The sequence below is a fragment of the Acanthisitta chloris genome, unplaced genomic scaffold, assembly GCF_000695815.1.
Source record: "Acanthisitta chloris isolate BGI_N310 unplaced genomic scaffold, ASM69581v1 scaffold31062, whole genome shotgun sequence".
NCBI lineage: Eukaryota > Metazoa > Chordata > Aves > Passeriformes > Acanthisittidae > Acanthisitta > Acanthisitta chloris.
This window is the reverse complement of record NW_008662731.1, coordinates 1-12,429: the sequence shown is the minus strand read 5'-3', so window position 1 is coordinate 12,429 and position 12,429 is coordinate 1. Positions and strand designations below refer to the sequence as shown.

The 12,429-nt window shown below is 47.8% G+C and overlaps 1 protein-coding gene across 1 annotated transcript; it reads right to left on the bottom strand.

The window, feature by feature from the left end:
- Window positions 1–7,720: 7,720 nt before the first annotated feature.
- On the bottom strand, window positions 7,721–11,428 carry LOC103798456 (chromosome unknown open reading frame, human C9orf9). Its single transcript, XM_009070717.1, has 4 exons — window positions 11,285–11,428; window positions 8,619–8,821; window positions 7,925–8,063; window positions 7,721–7,816 (listed from the first exon to the last, which is right to left on the bottom strand). The coding sequence occupies exons 1-4, from the start codon at window positions 11,426–11,428 to the stop codon at window positions 7,721–7,723; spliced, it is 582 nt and encodes a 193-aa protein (XP_009068965.1).
- Between the last annotated feature and the right edge of the window lie 1,001 nt (window positions 11,429–12,429).

Genomic DNA, 12,429 nt, shown 5'->3' with positions numbered 1-12,429 from the left:
AGAGGAAGATAGTCAATCAGTGTTATTTTCATATTCTTGGCATAGAACAGGAGGTGTGAATGCAAGTTTAACTAAAAGCTTTTCTGTTTCTTTGGTCTGAGCAGCTCATGCAGCGCAGCAGGATCGAGGCCAGGAACAGGAGGAGGCTGCTGAATGGATGCAGAGTGGATTTTGGGGTCTGGAATGGAAATGCCCAGCCTAACTCTTGCTTCTTTCTCCAGTTCAGTCCTTAGCAGCGTGTACTAATTTGAAGGGACAACCGTTAGCATTTGCAAGTATTTTTCCCTTTCTCCCTGTCCCCCACTTGAGTGGCTGCATTTATGAACTTGAGTGCAATATGAGGCCAAATTAACATTTGTGAGTCTACTCTGAATGCTTTGTATTTCCTTGCAAGCTTCCAATCTAGAGCAGTTGGTCGTGCTGCCTGTCCAGGTGACTTCAGTTCCTTTCATCCTGGAAAGAAGCAGCACTAGAATTTTCCAGTGCATTCATCTAAGGGTCTCTGTTTTGCCTGTCCACTGTCCCACATCCCTCAGAGCTCAGTCTTCACTGAGTTGGAGTCTGATGGAATACCCAGATGTTTAAAGAACACTGTACCTCTGCAAAGTGATTCATTCACCCTAATTCCTGATCATTGTTTATATTGTCCTTAACATTTCCTGGAAAGTTGCATTTGAACAGACAATAAGGAACTGGAGCTTGTAATGCAGAAGACTTGTTAAAACACTAGCTCTGAGCTTTTTGGTATTTTAAGTGTTTGCCTGACAGACTGTTACTGACCTCAGACTGGTTCATGTGGGAAAGCAGTTGGGGTGGGAGAAGAGGGAAGAGGAAGCTTTACTCAAGTAGGGAGAGCATGCAGAACATGGATGTAGAGTTCCAAGCTTACGAAGATCTGCAGAGGAGGATTTGTTTCTCTAATCAGGGAAACGTGCTGCCTCACCCTCCTTCATAGTTCTGCTCTTTGGGCCTGGTCTGAGCAAGACCACCATGTTTTGAGTCCAAGAAATTGGCTTCATTCTTCCTGGGAATGCGTTTTCAGGCTTGACTTAGAGAATATGGTTTCCTTTGAGTGCTCTTCTGCTGAGGCTGCAGCACATTTTTCAGCTCAGCAATGTCAGTTTGGCTCTAGGTCTCTCCCCTTCGCCCTCATCCTGCTTTCTTAGCAGGCAAGGCTGAGGAGGAAACCTGCTCAAACTGGGAGTGAGGATCCTGGAGCGAAGCCTTTTGGTGTGAATCATGTTTTAAGTCCATGATGAGCCTTCTGGGAAGGAGGATTGTGGGATCAGGGCTTGGCAGTGGTCAGACTCAATCTCCTTCATGGCAGAGCAGAGCCTGCTGGCAGGAAGGCAGTGCTGGTTTTAAAGGTTAGTGTGTCTGGGTGCAGGTGGGCTCAGGCACATCAGGCTTCACACTTCCCTGCATCACACGTGGCCTCTTCTCTAACCATTCTGTGGGTGGCAGCTGCTGTTTGAGAATTGCCTCACATAGAAATCAAGTCCAAGTTCACTTGCACTTGTAGTTCAAATCCCTTCTTAACCTGGTTAGGAACAAGACTGTCAAAGCAACTGGCACTATGCTCACTTGCTCCTGACAGGACTTTCCTGCCCTTCCCACTTCACACAGGGTCTGAATACATTTCTGCTGTCTGAACGATTCTCTTGTGTCCTTTCGCTCGGTCAGTCCAAACTCGGAGAGTCAAGGTGAACTTCAGTGGTTGTGTCAAAGCTTGACTGCATGGAATAGAGACTTAGAGAGTTGGTTGTAAGTGACAGACTGGTTTTGTCGACATGTCTTTTAGGCTTTCTAAGACTTAGTGGTAGCAAACGTGGTAGAGTGTGTTTCGGTGAGGTTTGGAGGTTTCCTGCCCCTTTCCCCCCTGGATCTCAGCCCCAGGAGTGAACAGTTTGCACATAGCCCTGAGGGCTCAGCTCAGCCAGGGATGGTGGAGGAGCTCATTCCCCATGTCCTGCTGTGCTGAGCCTGGAGGTGCCCCCAGCGTTCCGAGGAGAGGTGGGTGGTGTTGGTTACACGAATTCCCTGGCAGTAACCCAAGCTCATGGATAAAGTGGCTTTTTTTTCCTTCTTTTAAACAGGATTTTAGCACCAGGATAGTAATGGAAACCACTTTAGGTTTGTTTATGGACCATAAAGATTATGGAGGAACAAATTTTGCCTTTACTATCTTTTTTTTTTTTTTTGTAAGTCTAAAAATCATGGATCTGCTGTATGTAGTTAACTTGCAGTTCGTTTGAGGGATCTCATCAGTGAAGTGGAAACAGATTTTTTTAACTGACTGCTTTTAGTTCAATCTAAAATCGCTGTCTTTGTCAAGGTAATCTGTTCCCTGCCTCGCTCTTCGTCAGCATGTTAAACAATCCACAGTAAATGCCATAAATATGAAATACAAGGAAATGGTACAATCGTAAGCTAAAGAGAACTTAAACCAAAAGGAGGTTTTTGCTGTCCTTATTAGAATGTTCTAAAATGTCAAGGCAGTTGCTTGTGTTTAACTGTGAACAAATAAAATGTATTGTTTTGCACTACTCTGTGTTAAATTCCCTGCAAGATTAACCTCGTTGGGACCAAAACAGGCAGGAAGGAGTTCAGTGACAAAACACCTTCCAGGATGGGACAGCCCAGAGCAGGTCAGTGCTGCTGCCCCTTTGCCCAGGATCTGTTGTTAGATGCTCATTTTCTGCATGGTGCCAAAGCCTTTTCTCTTCTGTGAGGATTGAACTCATCACCACCGTGTCAGTATAATCCATGAATGAACTGCGAACAGCTCAGTGCTGCAGATCTGGGTGAGCTGTGTGCATGGCATTGCTCATGCAGGCCAGAGACTGCACAGTGATTAGAGCAATTAGTAGCTGAAAAGGTCAGAGCCTTGTTTGCAGAGCTGGGGATGCTGTTGGAAACTGGCTCCGGCCCTGGCTGTGCTGCTCCAGGGCCACAGTGCACACAGGACAGATCCTCACACCAAGGGCAATTTTGGGACCATTTTGCTCTAAACTAGTAGGTTGAGGTTGTTCTCTAGTTTTGCTTTTTGATTTTTTTCCCAGACTGGGAACCAGTTTCTCACTGGTTTTGCTTTTTTTGTGTGTGGTTTGATTGGTGTTTTTTCTTGAAATAAATGAATATTCTGGGCCCTTCAGGAGGGATATTGAGGTGCTGGAGCAGGTCCAGAGAAGAGCAACAAGGCTGGTGAAGGGACTGGAGCACAAGTGCCATGAGGAGAGGCTGAGGGAGCTGAGGGTGTTCAGCCTGGAGAAGAGGAGGCTCAGGGGAGACCTTATCACCCTCTGCAACTCCCTGACAGGAGGTTGGAGTCAGGTGGGGGTTGGTCTCTGCTCCCAGGCAACCAGCAGCAGGACAAGAGGGCACAGACTCGAGCTCTGCCAGGGGAGGGTTAGGTTGGATATTAGGAAGAGATTTTTTTATGGAGAGAGTGATCAGGCATTGGAATGTGCTGCCCAGGGAGGTGGTGGATTCACCATCCCTGGAGGTTTTCAAGCTGAGACTGGATGTGGCACTTTTTGCTATGGCCTAGTAACCACAGTAGGGTTGGACTTGATGACCTTGGAGGTCTTTTCCAACCCTGTTGATTCAGTGATTCTAATATTAGAAATGTTGCTCAAGGCAATTTAGAAATCCATACATGAACCTCAGCATTGCAGGTAAGAACTGAGTGTAAGTCTTGTATCTGAGCAGCACTTCAGGGGTTGGTGTGAGTGACACACTCTGTTAGTGAACACACTTTGGCCAAGGAACTGTTTATGTAGGGAACTTCATACAGAAGTTACCACAAACATTATCTTGGGGTTCAGTGATACGAAAAGGTGTTTTGGGCCTTCTGCATTGGGTTGAGTCCTACAGTGTGTGGTGAGTGACACGAAAACAAAGCACAAAGTGAATTTGACTTGTTCTTGCCTTGTTTTGAATCCATTTTGCATATCTCTTAAGTTTGGCATTGCAAAGCTGCATTTGGCAGTGTGAAATTAGAGATACAGTTCCCACAGAAGTGTATTTCTCTGGAGTATAAAAGGAAGCAAATTAAGTACTTATGCCAAGTGGTCTGTTCAGTAGTTTATAACAAAGCTAATAAACATGCAATAGACATTAGGGAAGGAAATGCTTTACATCCAGGAAATTATATTTGCTGATTGATCCTGATTTATTGGTACTACTTAGCTGCTGGTGCAATGGTGAATTTGAAAAGTGGTTACAAAATGGTTTAGGAAATCACAGGAGTTGCAGTTACTTCATTCATTCATCCACAGGAGCTTTGCACATGTCCCTTGGTTAGCACTCACAGGGGCTTTGCTTTTCAGGCCAGGCTTTATTCCAAGTGATTCTGACTGATGCTTTTCATGGCTTTGGTGTCTGAGAGCTTTACCTTTTTTTCCCTGAAGGCCTTTTCGCTCCAGTTTTTGGACTTGCTGATCTTTAATGCCTGCCAAACACTATTCCTGGTTTCTCCGGAGCTGTCTGCTCAGCTGACTAACAGCTCAAACCGGTGCTGCACCGAGGGAATTCAGAACTCCCAGGAAAACAGCAGTGTTTACAGCTGGGGGAGCTGACGGGTCAGGGTGGTGGTGACAGGGCACAGCCCATCTCTCTTCTGAAATTACAGCTCCTGTGGCCGCAGCAGAGCGGGGTCAGTTACTGCAGGGCTGTGTCCCTGGGGCCGAGTGGCTGTAACCAGTGTCACACAGCCCCTGTGGATTCGGGACTGGGGGACGACAACAGGATTGCTGGAGCGGTGAAAGCTGCAGTTGGGAGCCTTGGCACACTGCTGAGCAGCAGCCGCTAGAGGCCCTGCCGAGCCCATCGCTTCCCTCCCTCGGCTGCCCTGACATCCCTGGGATGCTGAGTTCCCTCTCTCCCCTGAATCGCCCTTTCTCGTTCCCAGCTTTCCTGACGCTTGAGCTTAACTTCTTGGGGTCTGAGTTATACCTCACCCTCTGTCTGTGTGTGTGAGCCTGATATTTGATGCACATAACATTTTGTCATGGAATCACAGAATGGTTTGGGCTGGAAGGGACCTTAAAGGTTATCTACTCCAACCCCCTGCAGTGAGCAGGGACATCTTCCACTCCACCAGGCTGCTCAGGGTGACAAAAACCTGGTTTGACCCTTCGCTGAATCAAGGGGAGCAGAGAGGCAATTCATAGCCCACAGATGCCAGGATTCTGCTGAGATCATCTCCTTGTATCTCTATTTCAGTCTTTGAACAAAAAAGCAGCATTTATTTCCTGGGCTAACTGACAGATCTGTAGGAAAGTCAGACTGGTGCCCTGCCTGGTTTCTCTGTGTGTATCTTGCAATTTTATGCTCACAGAGGCTAAAGTAAAACTTTATTGCACTTTTGTGTTTGGCATTTACATCCTGTTTATGTAAATTCTTCAAACAGCTTGATTTGTAGTAGGGAAAAACAATTCTTGCTGTATCTTTTTGTCTTTTGAAGTGTCCATCCACTCTGGAAGAGGAGAACTTGTATGGAAATTAAGTAATTTGTCTAGATGTTTTTGTGAGACTTAACTTTGCAGTTTTCCAACAGATTCTGGTCTTGTCATTATCAAACCTCAGACTGCAAGTTTTATGCACTCATTTTTCTGCTTGGGTCTTAAAATTTTGGTTATGTGACACATTGAAAGGATAGGGCTAGGCTGGAGATTGTTACTAAGGTTTGGGAGCTGTTCCTTGTGTGTATCACAGCCTAAGTCAAGCATAGGACAACTGCACAGGAGTGTTGAGCAGGTGGTGGTGGCCCGGGTTTGGTAGGACTGTCGTGACAAACCATTTGTGCTGTGCTCTTCTGTGGAAGCTGAAAGTGAACCACGAAGTAGAGGATAAATTTGGTCTCCTCAGAGCCTGTGTGTTCAAATTTAAACCATAGGACAGGGCAGGAAAGGTTGGAAATAAGATCTGTGAAGAGCATCTCTTGTGTCCCCAACACTTGTCATCATTCAGGCCACGGAGCCTGTTCTGAAAAACTTTCCAAGGCAGCAACTGTCATCTGACACTTGTCTGCAACATGAAGCACAAAAGGGCAGCTGCCAGGGACTCTGATTTTTCAGCCTCTGCACCAGAGCTCTCGAGTGAAGCCAGACAGGGTGACGGTGACATTCCACCGACTGTGGCCCCAGTAGTGCCCAAGAGTGTCTGTGTGACCCTTCATTACCATTTTGAGTTCACCAAGATTCAGTTGGATCATGTCTCCCTAAAAATAGGCTTCTGCTCCAGAGTGCAAGGGTACATTGCAGTACAAGGGGATAGGGGAAGGGGGAAAAAGTGCAAAAGAAGGTTATGTGAGGAATAAAAATGCTCCTGAAAATATTTTCCATTTCATCCTTCCTATCCTCCTTTCTCTTTATGAATTCTCCCCTCATTTTTGGCTACTTTTTGCCAAAAACTGGTTAATTCAGGTAAAGGCTTTGCCACAATTTTAACTGAGCTAGGTATGCATGGGGGAATCATTTATTCAGGAATGTCTTCCAACAGGGAGCAAAGAACAGGAGCTAATTTGCCTGTAGGAGGGAGAAAGGGCAGTCAGACACAAGGAAGACACTGTTACTGACATCTTCTGTTTGTACTCAGCAGTTCTTGATTAAAAGCACCCCAAAAAAATAGGAATCAGCTCCAGAGAATGGGGAGAGCCTGTGGCTCTGCTGACCCTCCCTGAGCAGGCTGGAATTAAAGCTGCTTCCAGCACTGGGATAAAGTCACAGTGCTGGAGTTGCAAAGTGCTGATTCAGGCAGTAGGACTATTTCAAATGCCTTGTAGTTCTTATGATCTGAGCTCCTAACATCCCTGAGATCTAGGCAGGCTGGATTCTCACCTTGAGAAAGGGACAGCACAGACATTTTGACTTGCAATGTGAAAAGGAACCTCTGAGCATGGCCACAGCTCCCACCCTCTCTGCTCCCTCCGGATTCCCATGAATCACATTGACTGGAAGTGACTTTGTTCATTTTGCAGAGGTCTGGGGAGCACAGAGGTGTTTTGTTCAAGTTTGGATAGTCAGTACACACAAACCAAGTGCAAAATGGACTCTGTCCTCCTTTCCATCTCTAGCTCTGACAGCAAAGGAGTCAAACAGGTGTGAGGGGAGATGTTCTGCGGTGTGAGAACCTGCAGGAAGGGAGCAGCAGAGCACAGCTGATGCACACTGACCTCTGTAGCTGGTGACATGTACAGCAGCACTAGTGTCCTGTAAACATGGATTCGGAGGTCTAGACAACTAAGCAGTTTCAGTGGAGGTGAGTGGAATTTAAGGGACAAGCCTAAATCTGAAAGACATGTCTGAATCCAGTGACAGCTCTTTGCTGCTCTGCATCACGCCTTTCAGCCAGGCAGGTTCCTCACCCCTCCAGCTGTGGTGAGCGAGGGATGTCCCTCAGAAAGGAGCCTGACAAAGTCGAAAATCCCATTTCAAGTAGCTTGGCCAAGATTCATGCCTGAGAAATTAGAACCTGATGACTCCTGAGTATTCCCTGCTCCCAGTGCAGTGCTGTTCCCCGGGATGAGCTGTAGCTACAGCTACTTGTGTCAGGATATGACTTTAAGGAGGAGAGTAGAAATATTAGCAAGTGTGTCTGTCCCAGAATGGCTTGCAACTCCTCAGAAAGTGAACTCAGGACAGATCTCTTGTGTTCACGTCATTGTCTTTAATCAGCCTCCTGATTAGAGATGGTAAGCAGAAGGTGATTTGATGCTTTAAAAGGGGTGTCTGCCCGGAGGCTTCCAGGGAGCTTCATGTTTCTGACGTCGACTCTCGTACAGGTAGTTCTGGAAATCATCGTTTTCCTGCAACTGCACAGTATCTTTGTTACTAACTGAGGTCTGAGCTGCAAGGTGCACAGGGGGTGCTGTTTGGGAAATGGGTGTCTCCTTCTTGGACATGGCCATGCCAGGACTCACATAATGCATCAGGTTCTTCTTGGTGTAGGCTACCCACTCTCTGAGGTGGTCTAAAATGATGGGGAAGAGGCTCACCACACCTCCGTAACGGTTCTGGGCTTCGGTGTAGCTCAGGCGCTGCACAACACTGTGGGGGTATCTGTGGGACAGAGGGCAACAGTTGGCAGAGGAGTCCCAACAGGGCAGCCCTGGGAGTCCACAGGGTCACCCTGAGACCCCCTGGGAAGAGCAGGATTGCACAGCCAGACACTTGCCAGAAACAGAAAGGCATGGATAGAATTGCATGGTGAGAAATGAGCCCTGCCAAACACATCCCCCTGGGATAGGTCTGGAACACTCTGAGAGCCTGTGCAGGCACTGCCCCACAGAAATGGACTCTGTGCAGAGGAGGAGTAGGAGGAAGGAGGGGGTTACCTGCCTGAGCACTGTGTGGCACTTCAGGGCACTGACTTCAGGCCTGTGCATGCTCTGCCATTCACTGGTAAAAAGGATGAATGAAAACCAATCCCCTTGTCGTTATGGAGTCTGGCAATGTTTTCCCAACAGCTGCAACAGCAACCTGGGTAGCACCTTGTCCCCTCACTAAATCCACAAAGGTGTGTCAGAACTGGTGGAGAAGCCAAGTGGGAATGTGCAGTACCAGTCCCCCAGCACTGAGAGTTGCCCCCAGGAGCTGAGCAGAGGAGACACCTACGTGGCTCGGATGGCACTGAAGTCGTTGTTGTCATCCAGGAGCAGTTTGCACCTCTCCAAAATGCCATTGGACACACTGTCCCCGGGGTGAACAGTTTCCAGACTGCGGCAGAGCTTCTGGAGGTCGTTGCAGATGCGCAGGAACAAGCTGAGCATTCGCCTGTCCGTGGAGTTGTTGCAGTGATGGTCCATGTAGGTCTGTACCTGTCCACGGGGAAAACAGAGGTAAATTGTATGTGAAATTACATTTACCTTATGCTGTAAAGCTGCTCAAGTTACTGATGAGAAGCTGCTTTCTCTTGTGACTACAGTGTGAGCCACTATAGGATGATTTTCCCTGTGAGGGTGGTGAGACACTGGCACAGGTTGCCCAGGGAGGCTGTGGCTGCCCCAACCCTGGCAGTGTTCAAAGTCAGGTTGTCTAAAGCCTTGAGCAACCTGCTCTGGTGAGAGGTGTCTCTGTCCTGTCTTCTGCATACAGAAGAGCCACACAATGTGCTCAGCCACATTCTCAGCAGGTTTGTAAGGGAAACAAAAAATGGCCCCCAAGGGTCTATTTCTCCTACAGATTCCTCCTTCCACACTGTTTGCTGAGTGCTGTGTCCCTGTGAGTGGCAGATGTTTTATGGCTGCTGTGAGAAGAAATAGCCCTAAAGAGAAAAGCATTTTAGCCTGGATGTTCACTGATGGGATAACCGGACTTCTTGTTGTCCACATCAACACAGAGAGTTGATGCACCCAAGGAACCAACATGGGCACCAGGACTACAGGAAGAACCTGCACAGGTTGCCCAGCTCTGCAGCAGCCACTGCTGAGGCTGTGGCCACAGCCAAGCTCTGCAGTGCAGGGACTCTCTGCAGGGTTTGAGGCTCTGGCTGAAGGAGACTGAGGAGTTAGTCTCATCAAATCTCTTGGGATTTGACTTTATACCCTACTGCATCTAGAAATCTTCAAGGAGCTGTTGCCATTGCCTGTGGTGTGCATTTCTACCTTTTCACCTTACTATTATCTCCTCTTTTCTCTGAGAAATGATACCACACTGGAAACACTACCCTATACAGCATCAGGGGGTTGGAAACATGGCCATGGCCAATGCAATAGCCTTTTGTTTTGCTGTAGTGTCTCTGTTTCCAGCCAGGAAAGCTGTCAGTCAAGTCAGCTGTAGGCTGTGACCAGACAGATTTCTGTGTTTGTTGCTTTAATTTCCATTTTCCTTCCCATGGAAAATTAAACCCAGGGAGAATGACAGCAAGATAAAATGGATTCCTGCTTTTAGCACCAGTGAGTTTCTTCGGTAGGAATTTGGTTCCTGCACATCACCAGTAAGTGCTGCAACAATTGCTCCCTGTTCTTCCCAGTGATTTGCTCTTTTCCTTCTCCCATCCTCCCCTGGGAAAGTGGGATGTACCCTCAGGGGTGCAGTTTGCCACCACTCAGTTCCTGTGTCACAGAGAATGCCATGGCTGGATGCAATTGCATCACCCACGAGGTTTCACCCCACCACAAACAGCCCTTCCACCTCTGCCAAGCCAAGAAGAGGAATCCAAGCTTGCTCAGGACCACTGGAATACTGGCACTTTTAATAACAGCATGATGTTAAACAACATCTCAATGCCTATTTGGGGGAAAAATTGGCTCAGTGTAATGTCTGTCACAATCCTCTTCAATGCAATGAGCAAAGCCTTTATACTGGAACAGTCAGCCCTTGGAAAAGACAACCAGCTCATTCTGGGTCTTAATAACAGCCTAGTTCCACTCTGGCTTTGCCATCCATCGGGGTTTTGTGCCTTGGTTTTGCTGTCTCAAACCTACAGTTCTGATTCTATTTAGGTTTTTCTTCCCCTCTCTGTCTCCAGGTGGTCCAAGTTCTACTTAAAACATCCCCTGTTATAAAAATTCCAAGGCAATTCACTTGCCAGCTCAGAAAACCCCTTGCCCACTTGGGACTTTCAGCCCTCAATCCATCATCCTCCCTGTGTAACACAGCCATTATTTTTAATAAGCACTATAGAAAGATACAGCAGCACCAATACCAGGGGGAAGAGCCAAGCAAGCTGCTTCCTACAAGTTCAGGATTACAGATTCCATGTGTGGCTGGGGAAGGAGGATTGGTTTGATTGTTTCCTTGTCCCCTGTACTTCTGGCTGTGCCTCAGCAGAGAAATGACAGCAAGGAGGTAACTCAGAAAGTGATGCTCAGCAGTAAGATTCCTCTCTGTTAATGCCAAACCCTCACACGGGTATTTCTCTGCCCAGTTTAATCTTGTGCTACAGGTTTGCAGAGTTATACATGATATATACCGGAGTTTTTGTTCATCTTGGCACAATGGGTATAAATTGAAAGGGGGAATTGAGGTTAGATATAAGGAAGAAGGTTTTTTTCCCTGTGAGGGTGGTGAGACATTGGCACAGGTTGCCCAGGGAGGCTGTGGTTGCCCCAACCCTGGCAGTGTTTCATTCCAGGTTGGCTAAAGCCTTGAGCAACCTGCTCTGGTGGGAGGTGTCCCTGCCCAGGGACTGGATGATCTCTAAACTCCATTCCAACCCCTAAAATTCTATGGTTCTATGCTCTTCCCTTAGGAAAAACACCTATTCATCCCTGAATTATACCCAGGTGCTTGTTGTCTCTGTTGTCCTGGGCACAGAGCTTTGTGGTGGTGCTTTGTACCTGGGTGATGGTGGCCACAGGTCTCCACAAGTCACGAGCATTGTCTCGGGTGTGTTCCAGTGCTCTGATAAATGTGAACTGCTGCTGCTGGAACAGCTTGTAGTTCTGCTCTATGCTTCTGAGAGTCTCTGTTACCTTGTCCATGTTTACCTAGGGCTGGATTTGGGGAGAAAAGCGGAGAAAGGAAGCTGCTCTTTAGAAATGATGTAGTTCTGCGTGTGTGTAACTTGCTCACCTGAGCTGGAATTGTGTAGCTTAGCGGAAAAACTTTCAAAAAGAAGAGAAAAAAGAAAAGAAGATATATTGTGTCAAAGCTCTACAGTCCCAGAGCCCCAAACAGTAAGTCAATGAGTTAGTAATGATGCTGCCAAAAGAGGCAGAGAACCCAGAGGGGAGCACTGACAATCAGATGCCATAAACCCTAGTGGGTCTGTTGTAAAGATAACGTGGCAATGCATCAACTGCGCGGGGCCGGGGGGACACAGGGCTGCTCTTACGGCTGTAAAACCACTGCAAATTACGGCTGTAAAACCACTGCAAACCCCTCCGGCGAGCTGCAGCCGCGCAGGGCCAGGCCAGGGCGGGCAGTGCTTAACCCCCAGCCCTGGGGGGGCTCTGAGGGGGATGACTTCGACCTTTTGCCCTCGGCCAAGCCTCGCCTGCAGCCCCATCCCTTGCCGTGGTACCTGCTGTTGGCCATCCCCTGCCGAGCCCTGCGGCTGCCTACCAGGTGTTATGCGAGCGGGGACGCTGCAGCTGCACCGGGTGCACGCGGTGTTGGGGCCGCTCACGGTGTTGATGCCGCTCTGGGTGTTGATGCTCTCAGGGTGTTGATGCTGTTCGCATGTTTGGTTTTTGATTTGATACACACACAACCTGGTCATGGTTATCAGTTCTCTAATACATATATAAATGAACAGATTTACGATGGTTTATAGTTACACCTTTAACAAGAGCAATAATTAATGCAGATTTATATTATACAGCAGTTCTTGACAGAATTGCCTGTTCTAAACATTAATGCAGCTTTCCATACAGCAGCACTGCAGTGTGGATGCTGTTCACGGTGTTGATGCCGCTTGGGGTGTCGAAGCCGTTCGGGGTGTCAAAGCCGTTTGGGGTGTCGAAGCCGTTCGGGGTGTCAA

Coding starts and splice junctions, on each gene's coding strand:
- LOC103798456 (XM_009070717.1), bottom strand. CDS start 11,428: ATGGACAAGGTAACAGAGACTCTCAGAAGCATAGAGCAGAACTACAAG. Junction 8,822..11,284: donor CTGTGGCCACCATCACCCAG/GTACAAAGCACC, acceptor CCCCGTGGACAG/GTACAGACCTACATGGACCA. Junction 7,817..7,924: donor AGAAGAACCTGATGCATTAT/GTGAGTCCTGGC, acceptor GATACTGTGCAG/TTGCAGGAAAACGATGATTT.